Here is a 19,170-nt window from a genome sequence, read left to right as displayed (position 1 = left end):
GCTTACGGAAACTGAACACTTGGCTAATTTGGAGGAAGTCTTGAATCAATTTTTGGAAGCAGGGGTGCGCTTAAAAAAGAAAAGTGTATCTTTCAGGCAAACAAAGTCAATTATTTGGCCCACCGGGTGGATGGCCAAGGGTTACACCTGGTAGAAGAAAAAGTTAAAGTTATTAAGGTGGCACCTCTGCCTAAAAATGTCTCTGAACTCAAGTCATTCTTATGTATGGATAATTATTATGGTTGATTCCAACCCAACTTATCAACTAGCCCCTCTAAACTCATTTTTAAAGCAAAACCAGTGTTGGGTTTGGAAGTCACCACAAGAAGAAGCCTTCACAAAAGTTAAACAACTCTCGCACTCTTCAAACTTGTTAGTACACTACGACCCGAAAAAGGAACTGGTACTAATCTGTGACCCATCCCCCTATGGCATGGAAGTGATGTTATCGCTAAAGATGGACGACAGTTCAGAAAGGCCAACAGGTTAATTGTCCAGAAGCCTTTCAATGGCCGACAAAGGGTATTTGCAAATCGAGAAAGAAGGATTATTGATTATTTTCGGAGTTAAAAAATCCCATCAATATATATATGTCCGTTACTATAAGTAGCTAATCAGTTTGTTCAGTGAAGAAAAAGTTATCCTTCCCATAGCTTCTGCATGAATTCAAAGATGGGCTCTAATTTTATCCACAAATGAATACACTTTTGTGCACAGACCAGGGATGCATATAGTCAATGCTGATGCCCTAAGTCACCTTCCTTTGCAGGAGAGCAATGAACATGCCCCAATTCCCTAAGAGATCGTATTAGTGATGAATTTCCTGGATTCCTCGCCAGCCTGTGCAAAGCAATTAAGAAACTGGACGAATTATGATCCAGTCCTGTCTAGAGTGAGAGACCAAGTGTTGAAAGGATGGTCCTAGGAACCAGTCCCTGATGAATTGAAGCCATCCTTCACTTGAAGGAATGAATTGAGCAGACAAGATAGTATCCTGTTATGGGGTGTGCAAGTGGCTGTTCCTTCATAAGGAAGGGAACCACTCTTAGCAGAATTGCACAGAGCACATCTGGGAATCTCAAGGATGAAGATGATCACGCAAAGTTACATTTGGTGGCCAGGTGTAGACGGTGATATCGAGAAGGTGGTTAAACACTGGACACAATGCCAACAACTACAGAAGTTACCTTTTGCGGTCCTGCTGCACCTGTGGGAATGGCCCGGTAGGCCCTGGGTGAGACTGCACATAGATTACGTCAGTCCTTTTCTAGGCACCATGTTCCTACTAACAATTAACGCACATTTCAAATGGTTAGATGTGTATGAGGTTAGGTCGCCAATGTTAGGTGCGACTATAGAAAAGTTAGGCCAAAGCTTTTCTATTCATGGATTGCCAGAAGTAATTGTCTCAGACAATGGTAGTGCATTTACTAGCACTGAATTTCAAAGATTTGTGAGCATAAATGGTATCAAAAATGTAAGGACAGCACTATATCAAGTGTCATCTAATGGATTAGCCAAGAGAGCAGTACAGACTTTTAAAGCTGGGATGAAAAAATTATCAGGAGGATCATTGGAGACTAAACTTTCACATTTCCTGTTTCACTATAGAACAACTACCCACACTACAATAGGTTCAACACCTTCAGGGTTACTTATGAAGTGCTGCCTGCGAACAAGATTAAGCCTGGTACTTCCCAATTTGGAGGGGAAAGTGGAGGAAAATCAAGGGAATCAAAAAAGTGACTCATGGTTTGCATAGTCAAGAGCAAGAGTTTATTGTTGGTGAAGCAATATACGTATGAAACTTTGGTGGTGGACCGAGTTGGTTACCAGATGTAATAGTTTCCATGACAGGATCCTTGTCGTACCACGTAGAAGTGGATGGCTGGATCACCCACAAACACGTGGATCATTTGAGAAGAAGGGAGATGCCCCAACAAAATTATATTCCACCTAAAACCATCATAGAACCCGTGGTCCCAGATGAAATTGTCCAACCAAGGATAGACATACCTGATGTCTCTGTCAGAGTAGATAACACTAAACTGTCTGTGCCTAAAGAGGTACCTGATGTTGCTGCGATTCCAGATAATGTGGATCCTGTAAGAGATTCGAAGGTCATGGAGCAACATAGTTCCACCCGGATCAGGAAACCACTTGGGAGGCTGAACTTATAATTCCATGACCCATATGTATATTCGTAATATGGTGAATGTAGATGTTCTTGTAAATACAAACTGTACAAAAGTTTAAAACAGGGGGAAATGCAGTAGTTGTAGTTTTAGGAACGTAGTGTTTGTAGCTTTAAGACTTATTGTAATGTATAGTATTACATGACAGTGTGAATGAATTGGTTCTAAGCACAGGAACCTCTGAGTGAGAGTTCTTCTAGTTGTGGAGCTTGATGGAAGCATGTAACTGCTGCTGAGTTCTGTTGAAGGGTCATGAGGACTCGAAACGTTAACTCTTTTTTTCTCCGCCGATGCTGCCAGACTTGCTGAGTTTTTCCAGGTAATTCTGTTTTTGACCTGTAAATAATGTTTGATGTTTCTAATGAGAAACCTGTCTGGAAAATCTAGTCCATAACACATTAAGAAACATACTTATCAAACAAAAGTTAGTTATAGGTAGTCTTAATATGTAGTCATGTACAGATAAGACAACAGATGAGCATTTCATGGAAAGCTATTTTGTACGCAATGGGAAAAATAGACATTAAAAACTATATTTTACCAGTTGATTTGTCATTAAGACTTATTTTGTGACAAACACAAAATAAACATCACTGCAATGACGACTCTTGAAAACCATCAGATCACCTGAATACTTTTTTACTTTAAATTGGCACGCGATAGTAAAATGCTTCCTGGTGAAAAATAAAGCTGGCTTGTCTCATGAAACGCCACTAAGCTGACACCTGGTCAGGTGAGAATGGTTGGCATGTATGTCACATAGGATGTCATCAAGACTCTTGTACGTTCCCCACTTTCCACACTACCATTACCAGCCATTCTTTAAGCTTAGCCCCTAACCTCTCCACCTGTCTCCTTTCACCTCCACTTAAAAATCTACTTCTGACCAAGCGCCTGTCCTAACCTTCCCTGCATGGACTCAATGCTAATGTGTGTCTTAGTACACTCCAGTGAAATGTCTTGGAACATTTTACTACGTTGAAGGGGCTATATAAGTACAAATTCTTATTTTAGGGAATCCCTTTTCACAGTCGACAATTTTATTTTATCCTTCTGAAGGGAAGGATCCGTCTAAGATGTCTGCTCTCTGATAATTGACATGTTATTGTGTTTCCTGTTCTTGGTAGTGTTTTGCCTTTTCACCTTTCCATGAGCTGTGCGCAGCCCAGCTCCGCTCACGAGGGTACATAATGTTCGGAAATTCTACTTCAGATCAAAGTTGAAGACTTGAGAGGCTGAACTCAAGTTCTCAACACTCTCACCGTACTCGCCTGAACCATTTCCTAGTGTCGCAAAATTTTGGAAGCATCAGAATTAATTTAATTCGTACGTTTGTTTAAAAAAAATGGTTAAATTTGTAATTATTTTTGTAGAAGCGTTTCCAACGTCTCTTGCGCCAATTCACACTTGCTGCTGCTATAGGGCGGTGCCAATTGCTGCACTTCCCGTCCGTCTGATTTCTCTGAACCCGCCTGTTCCGGAACCACAGGAAACCAAAGTACTGCCTCTGAAGACAGAATGGCCAGCAGCACGTTGAAGGTAGGAGAGCGACTGGAGGGCCGGCACGTCGCAACAATGTAGCTGGAACTTGTCTCCTCCATGTGTTCGGGTTCTGCAGCGTTTGCACTGCATTTTGTGTTGGGACTCACTGTGGTATTTCACCGATGAGCTGGCACGCTTGCAGCAGTTCTGGACTGCCGCTCGGCAGTAAAGCAGACAGTAGATGCACTATGAATTGTATCAAATAAATCTTTTATTTTGCTTAAACTTCCAATATAGCGGAGAAAAAAATGTCCACAATGCTGCATTAAGTTAGATTTTATTGCGTGAATTGATAAAAGAATGCGTGTGATTGGGTTAAAGTTGACATTGCATCTTGCTGGACATTTACATTTATGTGCATTTTTCAAAAGTTCAAGAAGCTGTCATCAGAATGTGATTCTAAATCTCGGTATCCCCCACTTTAGAACCTTTAGCATATTAGAATATGTATGGGTCCGATTTTGTGTGCAAGTGGGTGGGTTTTGACTGGGTTAAGTTGTGACAGGTGCTTGATCAACCTGGATCTTGTCTCATGTTTATGTTTTTTCTTCATTCACATTCTTACCTAATGGATGTGAAATGTTAATTTTCTAAGACTACATTGCCCCATCTCTGGAACAATGCTCTCAAATCAAAGATCCTAACACTGGATTTCCCTGAGAGTGTCATGCTTCTCTGGCTCCCAGTGCATGCTAATGACTGATCTTCAGAATTCCATGGGGCCACATCTTCAAATACTCCTTAAACTCACTGAACAGAAGCATCTTCTTCAATTGTACATCCCAATCCCACATTCTGCCTTTGGTTTACTGTTTATTCCCTGTTGTCTCCACTCTGCTGTCAGAGGATGACCTTTCAGTCATGCTTCCTGGAACTCTTCCACACTCCCCCATTTTAAAAAAAAATCCTCATTAACTTCAGAAACCTTATATCTTTTGACTATTCTAAAATCCCTCCTTTTTCTGCTCAATGTCCAGCTCTCCGCCTCGTAAAGTTCTCTGCAATATTCTTTTACACTCATATAAACATGTCCACAAAAACAGACCACCAGAAGCCATATTCTTGATTGAAACCATCCTGCAAGCATTTACAGCATTTGCTATTGGTTAACAGCAGTAAAGATATCCTCTCTAGTTTTGGATTTAATTTCAGTATTGTTTTGTTTCTCCTCACTACAGAGGCGTTTAAGAGAGGCTGTTCAAGTGCTGGGCGGTGGCACTTGTCTGTTTTTCACCTACTGCACTGCTATTGGGGATGAGAAGTTTTATGCCAAACATCTGATGCCTACTCTGCGGAAATTTGTGGATCCAGAAACCGCACATACTCTTGCCATCCGGTTTATTTCCTGGGGATTAATCCCGTGGGCAAAATGCAGGGATTCCCCTGCTCTGGTAAGTACTCCATGAAGCACAAGCCACATCCCCAGTTGCCAACAAAAGTATCCTGAACACTCCCAAAGACTGTTGAATTTCTGCAATAAGTGAAGTGAATGCATAACTTTTATTGGCCTTACAAAAAGTGTTTTGAATTTGCTGTGAATAGTGTTTTTGTTAATCTTAGCACTTTAATCATCCACTTCCTTTTTTTTAATTCTTTCTTGGGACATGTGCATCGCTGGCTAGCACAGCATTTATTGTCCATCCGTAATTGCCCTTGAGAAGGTGGTGGTGAGCAGCCTTCTTGAACCGCTTCATGTATTTCTAATTATTGCCTTGCTCTTCACACAAGCCTCCATTTACCCTACTTCTGCTGTTGTCATTCTCTAAGAATTGGGAGTAATCTGAGGACAGTTTCTTATAATGAGTGCGACTTGTCCTCAATTAATCATACACAATGTTAGTCCAGATCGTCTGGCCTCCAGATCATTGGAGACTAGTCCCGACATGCTGACTCCATAGGAATTGTTGGGAAGTTTGAATTTCCGATGGGCAATTCCCCTGTTCCCCAGGACCTTGAGCAAAAGTCTTCAACTCCAAGGTAGAAGCGGAGACTTCGGACAGCTCCGTGGCATTTACCTGAATAGTTACCCAGGAAATTATGGACAAAAATATCCAGGTCTAACTGACCCCCTGACTCCTCCCTTGACCCCTGACCCCGACAATCCACCTTGATCAGCCTGGCTACACCTCCTGACCCAATTCTTCTCCCACCCTGACCCAACCTGACTAACCCTCCAACCTGACAACCCCTCCTGACCCGATCCAACTATCCCCTAACCCACCTGCACCCTATCACCCTATCCATCCCTTCATTAACATTCACACTGGACATTTAAACTTACCTTATGACAGATAATGCTGTATAAAAGGGTGTGTCTTCTGTGCTAATTCTCCTCATTGCTCTCTGCATGGATTCTTGCTTTGGGGGAGTTTTCTTGTATCATGGACCGGAAGTCTGGTCTTTTTAAACGTATCCAAGCAAATGGGTAGTTTTCTGCCTGAACAGCATCAGATGCTGTGGTCCCAGCTCTGATCAAAAGACTTGGTAGTTGTTTCTTTATGAACCCTATGTTGAAATAACCATGCAGTTCCCTCCTTGCTAAAATCCTGATTTGTAAATTAAAATATTTAAATATTTTGTGGTGTATATTTCCTGCTATTTGTTAATCTTAGCAAGAAAGATGCTCTGAGTATAAAGTGAGGAAGCCTGTCTATCTTTCAGAAAAAATAACAAATGGAAGAAAATATACCCTCAGTTTTCTGAGAGCAGAGGATGGTGATTGTAGTGATTGTAATTGATGATCAAATACGAACGTCTTCTGCAAATCACAGTCTCATTGGTGTTTTTGAAATTGTATCATTTGTAAACATTGATGACTTTTACAGTCACGATTTTATTTGTAAGAGAAAATTAGTTTGAATAGAGGGGTTGTTGCATGGCTGAATGTGACATTGATATGTATATGTACGTATCAATGCATATATGACACAGTTTAATGTGGAAAATAAATTCCTGTGTCAGATTTAATTGAATTCACAGAGGAACGCGAATTCCATGATTCCTGCTGCTCAGAAGATGTTCCCAGTTTCAAGAAAGACCACCTGCTTGCCTCTGCCCTCTGATTACTGATTTGACTTGTCAGCTTCTTCAAACTCATAGTGTGAATTCATTAACAGTTTCATTTTCAAATACAACCTGCTCCTTTTGTAATTCCTAAGAGGAAGAGTGCCTGATATGCAGGAAAGAAATGCCATGGAAGCTCTGGGTAAATTGCCGACCAGCGCGCCTGAGAGTGAGTGACTGTAGCAGAGGAAGGGCAAGTGGGAAATAATTGCCCTCAAAAACCTCAGCAGTCAAGACACTGGCGGGACCCGCCGCAGGAGATTCGGCGGCCCAGCCGGAAGTTCATTGATTTACGGCAGGACTGGACAATCCCAGCGGTGGGTGGGGCTGGCAAATCCCACCCAGTGAGTGGCGCTGGTTCTTAGTACACATGATCTATCTATAATGTGTAAAAGGATAACTTGCATTATATATAGGGTTGCCAACTCTGGAAGTATTGCTGAAGGGTTCTCCAACTCCCACTACCCCTGAACTAGAAAACAGCCTTTCCCTTATCTGCAATATTTTTATAATTAGTAAATGAACGTGTTCAAGGAAAATGGGGGGGAAAAAACAGTTACTTTAACGCCCTGTGATTTTTCTCCTGGGTAACTTGGCCACAAGATCCAGGAGATGAATCCTGGAGAGCCCAGGACAATCTTGGAGAGTTGACAACCCTAAGTTTGAGGAATAACTCCCACTGCTGAATGCCGAGTTTGTGTCATTCACCAGTGATCACTGACCTGTTTCAGGAGGTAAATGTATTTGGCCAAAAGTTCAAAAACCCTGTGGGAATTGCAGCAGGGTTCGACAAACATGGGGAGGCAGTGGATGGCCTTTACAAGATGGGGTTCGGATTTGTCGAGGTAGGAAGTATCACGCCACAGCCCCAGGAAGGAAACCCCAGACCCAGGGTCTTCAGACTGGAGCCTGACCAGGCTGTCATCAACAGGTAGGGCTAAGTTGCTGTGAGTGTAAATTCTTGTGTTATAGTTTGTAGAAAATATTTTGGGGTGGGTTGGGGGCTGGATGCGAATGACATCAGCCTGATTAGGGGAGTAGAGAGGCTTAAGGGGGCAATTCCAGAGCTTAGGGCCCAGGCAGCTGAAGACGTGGCCACCAATAATCGGGGAAGCTCAAGAGACCAGAATTAGATGAGCGGAGATATCTCTGAGGCTGTGGGGCTGAAGTAGATTACAGAGATAGGCGAGGGAGTGAGGCATTGGAGGGATTTATAAACAAGGATGAGAAATTTAAAATGAAGATGTTGCTTGACATGGAGTCAATGCAGACCAGCAAGCACCGGGGTGAGCAGGACTTGGTGCGAGTTAAGGCACAGGCAGCATAGTTTTGGATGACCACATGTTTACAGAGGGTGGAATGTGGGAGGGTGGCCAGGCTTGTATTGGAATAGTAAAGTCTAGAGGTAATAAAGGTATGAATGAAGCTTTTCAGCAGCAGATGAGCTGAGACAGGGGCAAAGTCAGGCGATGTAATGGAGATGGAAATAGATGGTCTTAGTGATGCTGTGAATATGTGGTCGGAAGCTCATCTAGGGACCAGGTATGATGCCAAGTTTTGTCAACAATCTGATTCAGCCTCCAGTGGTTGCCAGCAAGAAGGATGGAGTCGGTAGCTAAAGAACAGAATTTGTATTGAGAACTGAAGACCAGTGGCTTCAGTCTTCCCTGTCTTTAATTGGAGGAAATTTCTGCTCATCTATTACTAGATCTCGGATAAGCAGTCTGATAATTTAATGACAGTGCAGCAGGCAATAGAATTTATGATGGTGAGAGTCATCAGCGTACATGTAAAAGCTTAGTGAGTACATTGAGGACTTTTTCAGTCTGGGTTTTAATTTGGAAGAAACTGATCTATGTTGGTGTTTATACTCCACACAAGCTCTCTCCCATTCTACTTCATCTCAATCTAAAAGCAGAAGAGTGTGAGATGCACTCATCCCCAAGGCAGCTGGCACCACAGGCCCTTGTGCCTGGTACCTTTTCCCCCCACTATCCACCACCCTTTGATCTGAGAACAGCATGCAACAAGACCCAAAAAAGGTGAATTGTCTGGCGGTCATTGGGTCCTTAAAGTTTGAAGCCAAGTGAAGCTGCTAGTATTGTATAGCAATCAGCATTCTAGCCCTGATTCTCTAAGCTTGTGGGCTTGTGCTGGTGGCATGTCAGGGCCATAGAAATGACCGGAACCCACAAATGATTTATACCACACTGTGTCTTATTAAATGTGATCCCCGTTTACTTTGCTGGGAGTGGGGAGCTATTCCCTCACACCTGGGATTTGGAATCTCTCCCAATGTCTGGCCCTGATGAGTCCAATGATGAGATGTGGAGATTCCATCATACCAAGTACTGGGAATATTTTCCAATATCTGATCCTGGGGTGTATTCCCCCAATGCCTGCACTGGAGTGGGAAGATTTCCTCATAAATGGGACGTGAAATCTCCCCTAAAATAGGGTCCCGAGGTGGGTTCAGGTCAGGTGCTGTGTATGTCCGGTGCGCTGTATTAACAAGCGCTCCTGTGGAGAACAGCAATGTCAAGATTATGGTGTTTCTCTTTTAAACTAGGTATGGTTTTAATAGTCATGGTTATGTTGCTGTAAAGCAGAGGCTTCAAGCTCGTTTGGAAGCGCAGGAACAATTTACGAAAGGTAAGAGCTGGAAAAATTTCCAAAGAAGAGTCATTTTGGATTTGAATCATTAACTCTGTTTCTCTCTCCACAGATGCTGCCAGACCTGCTGAGTTTTTCCAGCACTTCCTGTTCTTATTTCAGATTCCTAGTATTCACAGTATTTTGCTTTTGAGTACAGTGGCTAATTTGTACTGCACTGTTTTTGTTGCTCAAACCTGCTTCACTCTGTATTCTTTCAGTTTATTCTGTTTTGTTTTGACACAAACCCTTGTCCAGCTTTATTTTTCTATTTTCATTTTGCAACTTATGCACAAACTATCTTTTCTGAAGGTGCAGATGGGGAAATTCAATTAATTCGATGGCAAATATGCAGCCTTGTGTGTAATACAGTTTCTAGTCACTTGGTGGCGGCAGACTTCAGTCATTTTACACAATACCTCAAAGAACCTCACTGCAAATACTGGTGATGTGATTCAAAGAACTGAAAATACTTGAAATGCTCAGCAGGTCTGTGGAGGGTAACAAACAAGTTGATGTTTCAGGTGTGGATACTTTTCAGAATTGAAAGATCTGAAACATGAATTCTTGTTTCTGTCTCCACAGGTGCTGCCTAATCTGCTGAGTGTTTCAAGAAAGTTCTGTTGCTATTTAACTCCCAAATGTGCCAGTTAACTTCTTATTGTTCACTGAACTTTTCACCTTGCCAAGTGAGACAGTTAAGTGTTAATTAAATTGTTTTGTAGATAACCAAGACCCAATATACCAACATTAGTTTTAATCAGATTGGGATCTTCTACATTCCATTGACGTGAAGTTTGCTAATCCTTGTGAATTTGATGCCTTGCACATTTACCTTGGTTTAAAGCCCCACTTCAGTATCTGAGCATGTTACCTGGGCAGGTCATTCAGTACAGTGTTGAGTGAGTGTTTTACTGCCAAAGGTACCTTCTTTCGGATCGGATATTAAACCAAAACTCATTAGTCTGTTCTTAGTGGATGTAAGATGACCCCACAGAACTATTTGAACAATGTGGGGGGTGTTGAACACTGTCCCTCAGTCAAGATCACCAAAACATTTTGTTTCTAGGACCTTGTTTTTTCTACAAAGCAACTGTGCCTGTACTTCAGAATTAATTCATTGTCTGTATAATCCTTCAAGATATCTTGAGAGTGTGGAGGTCACTACTGAAATGCAATTTCTTTCTTCTGAGCGAAACTGGATTTAGTGCTTCTGCAAAGCTAATTGGTTAAGGAGCTCAAATCCTCATGCATTTCACCCCTTGTACGTTTATCATCTGGAATCAGGACACAGGCATTGGTTCTAGTACATTACAGTATGAAAAATTGTTAAATGAAGGAAAATTCAGGAATAAAATGTTAATAACCGTTTGGTAGTACAGAACTTGAGTATTGCTGAAAATTTTAACTTTTCTTTTTGTTGAAGCTTTTTATCTTGCACTCATCAGGACAGTTCCCTTTACATTTTTAATTCTTGTGAATTGTCCTGGGGAGTGCAAGTCGAAAAGCTTTGACAAAAAAAAGTCTCTTTTTTCAGCATTAAAATATAAGTGGAGTAACTCCGGCAATTTTCATGGCTTTGGAGTTGTAAAACCTGTTTAATTCCAGCTGTAACTAGCAACTGTATATGAATGATGTCTGCTTTCCATAGAACTTTCAAAGTGTAATTCCTGTTACGTTTTGATGGAACCTCCTTATAGAAATAGTGATTGTGTGAATTTTTTTTTGTTTTCGAAGCGGGGAGACCTTTGGGTATAAACCTTGGCAAGAACAAGCTGTCTCGGGATGCTGCAGCCGATTATGTGGAAGGAGTCCGGCAGCTGGGTCCACTAGCTGACTATCTGGTTGTGAATCTGTCTAGTCCCAACACCCCAGGTTTAAGAGCACTTCAGAGCAAGGAGGAGCTGCGGAACCTGTTGGAAAAGGTCAGGAAATGGCTTACTTATTTTTGGTGTGTCCAAGCAAGCAGCTAAAACCAAAACACCCGTTGTCTGCAACTTCTGTAGCTCAGTGGTAGCACTAGAGCTTGTGGATTCAAGTCCAACTCTTAAAATTTGAGAGCAAAAACTAGGCGGATATTCCAATGTAGTACTGGAGGAGTGCTGCACTGCCGAAGGCGCTGCCTTTCAGATGAGACTTAAACTGAGTCCCCATCTGCTTTCTTGTGTGGACATGGGGGGAGGTGGTGGTATAGCGGTATTGTCACAAGACTAATATTCTAGAGACTCCGGGTAATGCTCTGGGGACCTGGGATCGAATCCCACCACAGCTGATGGTGAAATTTGAATTCAATAAAAATCTGGAATTAAAAGTCTAATGATGACCATGAAACCATTGTCGATTGTCATAAAAACCCATCTGGTTCACTAATGTCCTTTAGGAAGCAAATCTGCTGTCCTTACCTGGCCTGGCCTACATGTGACTCCAGACCCACAGCAATGTGTTTGAATCTTAAAATGTTTAGGGATGGGCAATAAATGCTGGCCTAGCCAGCGGCACCCACATCCCATGAACAAATAAAAAAAGAGCCATAGCACAATTTTGAAGAAGAGAAAGAGAGTTTTCCCCAGTGCTGTGGCCAATATTTATCCCTCAACCAACATCGCTTAAACAGGTTATCTGGTCACTATCACACTGCTGTTTGTACACAAATTGGCTGCTGCATATCCTACATTAAAACTCTGACTACACATCCAAAATAGTTAATTAGCTGTAAAGCATGTTGCGACATCCTGAAGTCATAAAAAGCACTGTATAAATGAAGTCTTTTTTTTCCTTTTGTTAAGGAAGAAAGCAAATATCTGTCAGAATTTATTATTTTTTTTATTCTTGCCCAATGTTGGTTTGTATTTAATGCTGACAGGCAAATGTGAATTTTTATTTTTAAAAGAAAATTTGGGCACCCTAATTCCTTTAGAGCATTGCTCTGTTTGTGCTGTTAGAATACTTCATCTCTATTATTTTAATCTTGTTGGTTCCAAGTTTTTTAGCAGCTTTTCCTGATTCTTTTACAGGTGTTGAAGGAAAGAGACGCTCTGAAAGTCAACCGGAAGCCAGCTGTACTTTTAAAAATTGCTCCAGATCTGACAGCTCAAGATAAAAAAGACATTGCTCGTGTTGTAATAGAGGTGAGGACAATGTGACATAGAGCAGTTGAACCTTAAATGAGGCCAACTTCACTTTCCACACGTATAGCCTGATTGCAGATCTGTATTTGTAGAAAATGAGCCAGTTTACTCCATGGATTTTGGATTTTCAGTGATTTTGAAAATTGGGTTAGAAAAAAATGAGCTTTCCATTTGGGTAAGGAACCCTAGAGGAGGTAATGGGCTCTTATTCTGAGTGTGTAGCTGAGACTGACCTTGCATTTCAGGATTCAGACTGTTGGTATTAGAGTTGCAACTGTTTCTTTTCTTTGTATCTGTGTGCTTTGTGAAATGTGGTAAACCACTGAGACGGACTGATTCTGAGTCACTGCATTATTCTGACTATCCAGTTACAATGTGCAACCTTCCACCTGATGTTCTCCTATTCCAATTTGCAGCTGGGAGTTGATGGTCTAATCGTGACAAATACTACAGTCAGCAGGCCACAATCCCTTCAAGACCCACTACAGATTCAGCTTGGGGGCTTGAGTGGAGCACCACTGAAGGAAATGTCAACACAGACTGTGAATGAGATGTATTCACTAACCAAAGGTATTATTCAGCTGCATGGAATTACAAATGACTTCAGTGATTTGGAGTTCAAATTCAACATTGGACATAGGAGCCTGTTACTGGGTGCTTCCACTGGTACAGCAACAAACATCAAGGCAGAATATGTACTTTGTTCATGTGCAAGTTTATCATTTTGCCCCATATAGCAAAGACAGTCTTTCTCAAGATTTTTTTAAACACTTTTTTTTTAAAAATGAAGTTGTCGTAGTGATGAACTAAATGGACATCATTTCACGATCTTAAATTGCAATGGGGTCTCATAAAATCCATAGTAACGCAGTAATTTGTGTGGAGGTTCTGTGGGCTAACTAAACAATGTAGTTTCACGGTAGCATGAGCTACATGGTGGATTGCAGTGCCCTCAGTGATGAGGTATTTCATCACTGTAATTGAACATGGTTTAGTGTTGCCTGTGGAAATTCCATCTCAGCCCCTCATCTCCACCTCTGAGGTACAAAGGGGGCATCAGATTGGACACAAGCTTCATTTAAACTGTCCTTTCACTTCCGGGACCTTTGTAAAATCCAACCTAGAATGAGAGGTTAATGTTTGTTCTTTCAACTTGGGCAAGGTTCATGGGTGAAATTTGAGAATTCACCAATCACTTACCAGGGTTCATGAATTTATATGAAAAATTTGTCATCAATTGGGAATAATCCAGCTACCTCTAGCTGAGACTTGGAGGTCTGAGAATGTGGGGAATGGGAGGAGAATGGTAGTACAGAGGGATGGCATTGAATTGGTGCAGTAAAACACTTGATTTTTCTTAAACAAAAACAAAAATTGCTGGAAAAACTCAGCAGGTCTGACAGCAGTTGTACAGAGAAAGACAGAGTTAACGTTTCGAGTCCATATGACTCTTCTTTCTTTTCTTGTCCTTTGTTCTCTGCTCTCCTGAAGATGTTGACTGAATGTCAGAGCAGAGTTCCATGGGTGTCCTCCAATACTTCGCTCAAATAGCTGTTAATCATGTGTGACCCTCAACGATATGAACATTAGCTTTGACCTTCAGAACTGGTCTTGGCCACTTGAGCTTCCAGCAATGCTCACAGTATTATGTTGAGTCGGAGTCGGATGTGCTTCCTCCAACTCCAAGGCAATGAAGCCAATCGTAACTCCCTCAAAACAACTGAAATCAACTAATTTGGTGGAGAGAGAGATTGAAACCTGGGTCCTTCCTGGTCTACATTAGCTCAGCTACTCTTGACATCCTTTCCTAATTCCCTTATTTTTAACTTTTATAAGCATACACAAAGAAATTTTTACTGCTGGTTAATATAATTGGGAAAATATATTTGCCCTTGCACTATTGAATTTATATACCTTTTAAATTTTAAAAAGCCCTGGCCCAGTGAAGTATTGTCAATGCAATATTTAGTTACCAGTTCCACTTGTACAAGTTAAATGCAATATGCCTTATTGCTGCTGTGCTTTCTTCTACAGGAAGAGTTCCTATTATTGGGGTGGGTGGAATCAGTAATGGAGCTGATGCCCTTGAGAAGATCCGAGCAGGAGCCACTTTGATCCAGTTGTACACAGTCTTCATATATCAAGGACCCCCTGTGGTAAACAAAATCAAACACGAACTAGAGCAGCTGTTAAAGTAAGCGTGCACAATTGTTCAAATATTGCTTCCTCAGTAACGTAATGCATTGGCAGCAGGGCATTTTATTAACTACTTCATTTTGACATCTTGTGTTGGTTGGATGGGTGGAATGTCCCTGCTTGTGGAAAATAGAATGCAAACTTGATGAAGAGGAATATCCATTGAAACTGGCAGAGCAGGTTGCATTCAGTCCTGAAGTGCCATTTACAATCAGTTGTAATTGCTATGAAAGCAATATCAATATTATACCAGCACCATTTGGCACAAAAGATACAACATAACTGGACATGAAGCATTGCGCTGTAGGATGTGATGTAGATTGTCTTTGAATCATTCTTCTGCCTACATTGCAGGATGGTGCATCAGAGCAACATGCAGTGCCACACACCATCGAGTCATGGGTCCAGTCTTCCATGTCCCTGAGCACCCTGCTTCTAATGAATCATTCTAGGGAGGTGGTGTACAGAGGCAGACATCCCATAATTAAATACTGACATTTTTGTCATACTGATTGGGTCATGTAATGGATCAGTGGGTTCAAAAATTAGCTGTTCTGGTTTCATGTATTAAACTTTCATGATTGAAATTGTTGCTATGCCAACACATGATTTTGCGGCCTTGGGCTAATAGGGCTACTTTTTCTATGTTTCTGCAAGCAATGCCTCAGTCTCTCAACAGCTGTATTCAATTTTTTTCTTTAAAGGGAACAAGGATTTTCCAGTATTGCTGAAGCAGTGGGTGCAGATCACAGGCCTCAAGAGATACAGCTACCAGCACTTGCAATGGACAATGTTCGAGTTGGACCTGTTGCTGCTATCAAGGCAGCTACTGCATAAGTCACATGTTGACAAAAGAGAGCGACAGGGTGATTAGAATATGAACCCAGGTGATAACTGACACCTACTGGTGTTCAAACTGATGACCAAGCAGAATGAGGAGACCTCATGGCTTCACAGCAACATATCCTGGATAAGCTCTTGGGGATTGCTAAGGATTGAAGTTTTGTGCTAATTAATGCCATGAAATCAGTTTATAGCTTGTTAAGTTTGACTGTCAGTCCAAGGAGTTATAAAATGTAGAAGTGGGTTTCTTGTGAACACGAATTTTCAAAAATAGACTGACTACATAAATAATGTTCTCCTCACCCACCAAAGCAAGATGGTAAAGATATTTGTGTTCCATGTACTATAGTTGGATCAATAAATCAATCTGTGGATGTCATAAATAACATGTCACAGTTACATCAGCAACACAAATAGAGATGGGGGAAGCTGATGGTTGATGTAGTTCCTACTTCAGTCTAACTTTGTGATTCTCCCCTATTAGAGCATTCAGAACTTACCCATTACTTTATCTGCAAGACCCCCCTGCCATTCCAAGAATTAATTGCTTTATAATCACACCTCAATTTGTTCCTTTGTCCTGAGGTTGTACTTTTGAAATATTTCTCAGCTAGTATGCAGGTACAGTAAGTGATTAGAAAGGCAAATGACTGTTGGCATTTATTGCAAGAGGAATGGAATATAAAAGTGGGAAGTTTTATTGCAGTTGTACAGAGCCTTGGTGAGACCACATCTCGAGTACTGTGTACAGTTTTGGTCTCCTTATTTGAAAATATATAATTGTTTTAGAAACTGTTCACAGAAGGTTCACTCAACTCATTCCTAGGATGAGGGGCTTATCTTATGAAGAAGGGATGAACAGGTTTGGCCTATACCCATTGATGTTTAGAAGAATGAAAGGTGATCTGATTGAAGCATATTAGATTCTGAGGGGACTGAAGAGGATGGATACCCGGAGGGTGTTTCCTCTTATGGGGGAGACTAGAACTCAGGGTCTCCCTTTTAAGAGAGATGAAGGGAATTTTTTCTCTGTGGGTCATTAGTCTGTGGAATTATCTTCTCCAGAAAGTAGTGGAGGCTTTAAATTTATTTAAGGCTGAGTTAGGTAAATTTTTGTTCGATAGGGGAGTCAAGGGTTATGGGGGCAGACAGCAAATTGGAGCTGACTACAACCAGATCAGCCATGATCTAATTGAATGGCGGAGTAGGCTCGAAGGGCCAAATGGCCTAATCCTTCTAAGTCCTATGTATATTCCCAGTGGGGTCATTGCTCTGAGGTACTGGCAAACACAGCCTGAAGTTTATGCCAAGATCATGTCCTGTAGAAGTTATGGCCAGAATCTCAAATAGGGAATCCTTTCTCACCCCTTTTCAAAGCTAAAGTGTTCTATCCTTTCCTAGTAACTCAGTCCTCTGACAGGAATGACTTCAAGGCATCTCCTTGCACTATCTCCTGGAGTTACGTTCTGGCCTTGTGTCTCGCTGTCCAGACTGGCTCGTACACAAACTCTGGCCTGATCAGAGTACGATACAGTTTCAACATGACTGCCCAAACATGCACTCTACTGACTGAGTAAATTAAAAATTTAAAATTCCACCTCATCCACTTTTGATGCTTGTTATATGACAATTATTAATAGAACTGATGAGCATAAGAAGCATAGCATACATATGGTAATAGGTCATATTTTATGCATATACTGTATATTGCATTACTGCTACTCCTCAGCACTGATTTCCCCACTGTGGTACTGTCCAGCTTGACTTTCATAGGAACTTCCCATGCTGATTATTCAATGGTCTCACTTTCCAAGTGGTACTGACATTCAGCTCAAGCAATGGTGGCTCCTAGGAGTTGTTTTACTGGAAGATGCACACCAAATTGCATTGTGGGTTGGACTTGTCATTTGGGAGGCCTCTTAATGTGATGGTACAGCTGGCTAAATGGGATTTTGACATTTAGGGACATGGAAGTAGGTACTTGGAGTTCAGAGTTATACCCACTGGGATCACACTCCTGCTTACAGAGGAGGAGAGGGAAATACTCAGAACAGATTTCATCGCCATTTTCTAGTGCTGGTAAATTTATTGAAATCTTTTTCATAGCATGATTTTGGGATTCAGATTTGCAACCTTTGGGTTGCTTGTCCAATACAACCAGTTAGTGTACCTATTCAAATAGACATGGCTGTGCTAAAATACAATCGAATCTGCATGGTATTTTCCCTTTACCAGGTTCTAAGTGTGGTTTTTCATAAAGATCTGCACTTAACTCCTCATGAAGAAGATTGTAGTTAGGGTAGTACATTAGCAATTTATCAATAGTGAACAAAGCCTCCATTCTTTTTAAATCTCTTGTGGCTTACCTAAAGTGACATTTTGTGTGGAACATAGTCCTGCATTAATTCCAGCAATTAAATGTGATTATATCTGCCCTGCTCAAAATAACAGACATGCCAACTTAAAATGGGGAGCTTGATGATTAAGTGTACACTTTGTATAAATGAAGCAGTTACTACACCTATCATGCAATTATGCAATTTTCTCCCTAACTTGTGGGCAACAAATTGTGAAAGAATTTTTGCTTGGCTCTCAATGGAACCCATTCTAAATAAAACACACTGACATTTTTGATCTATGGATGTTGAATTATTCAATTCTGCACATTCAGCAAAGGGTCCTTTGGCAGCACGCCTAGATTTTGGAATGGAACTTGAAAGCTTTCAGTTCAATACCAGTGCATCATCAGTGCATCCCTTATTCCTGATGTTTGCAATATGTTTAAAGCTTTAGAAATGGGCTTGACTTTGCTAAAATGCATTACATTTTAAAAATCTGCATGGTATTTTCCCTTTTTAACAAAGCATTCCTAAAAAGCCTGTTCTCCAGGGGTTGGTGGGGGTGAGAGGGAATAGTGAAGCTTTTATTTAGTAATTTTATTTCTGCTTTCCCCTGCATCCTGCCCTCACCATCTCTCACAGCATGTTACCAGCTTTAGCTTTCCTATAATCTGAATCTCTAATTGAACCACACAATTAGAGGTAGAAGGCATTCAAAACCAGATTCTGTTTTTTTCCTGATAAGTGAGAAACATTAATGTTGAAAGTGTTCCCCTTGCTTTTCCATTCCCTTTGAGCTTTGGGTAGCTCAGGAGATAAAGACATCCACTTCACCTCTGGAACCTGAGTTCAAATTCAACCCATACTGAAACTGCCCATCATAAAAGTTGGTACAAAAATTGTCAGGCATAGAGGCAGCTGTGGAGAATGTTCAAAGCCGCTACAGTCAGGGTGTTTTTCTGAGGTCACAGTGTATAGTAAAGTAGGAGGAATGTATTTTATATTTGGTATTATTTTCCTTGCCTGCAAACTCTGGAATGCTTTACAGGTTAGAGAAACATTATGAGCAAGAAGAAGTGTTGTTGGCTTGGCTAAAGAGATGGTTTTCAGGAGGGTTTTGAAGACAGGGAATAAAATACACATTGATAGGAAGAATGTCCTAGAGGGCAGGGGCATAACAACTAAAGGATCCGCTTCTGATGGTGGAGTGAG

At 41.2% G+C, this 19,170-nt stretch overlaps 1 protein-coding gene across 1 annotated transcript; it reads left to right on the top strand.

Annotated features, from left to right (window-relative positions):
- Positions 1-3,668: 3,668 nt before the first annotated feature.
- dhodh (dihydroorotate dehydrogenase) lies at positions 3,669-18,250 on the top strand. Its single transcript, XM_041192082.1, has 9 exons — positions 3,669-3,734; positions 4,916-5,128; positions 7,532-7,731; positions 9,370-9,452; positions 11,190-11,377; positions 12,467-12,580; positions 12,997-13,150; positions 14,615-14,774; positions 15,481-18,250. Exons 1-9 carry the CDS (start codon positions 3,714-3,716, stop codon positions 15,611-15,613), a joined length of 1,266 nt encoding a protein of 421 aa, XP_041048016.1. The 5' UTR covers positions 3,669-3,713; the 3' UTR covers positions 15,614-18,250.
- The last annotated feature ends 920 nt before the right edge of the window (positions 18,251-19,170 follow it).

This window comes from Carcharodon carcharias, chromosome 7 (genome assembly GCF_017639515.1).
Source record: "Carcharodon carcharias isolate sCarCar2 chromosome 7, sCarCar2.pri, whole genome shotgun sequence".
Taxonomy (NCBI): Eukaryota; Metazoa; Chordata; class Chondrichthyes; order Lamniformes; family Lamnidae; genus Carcharodon; species Carcharodon carcharias.
The sequence above is the reverse complement of the archived record's forward strand: the minus strand, read 5'-3'. Positions and strand labels throughout refer to the sequence as shown.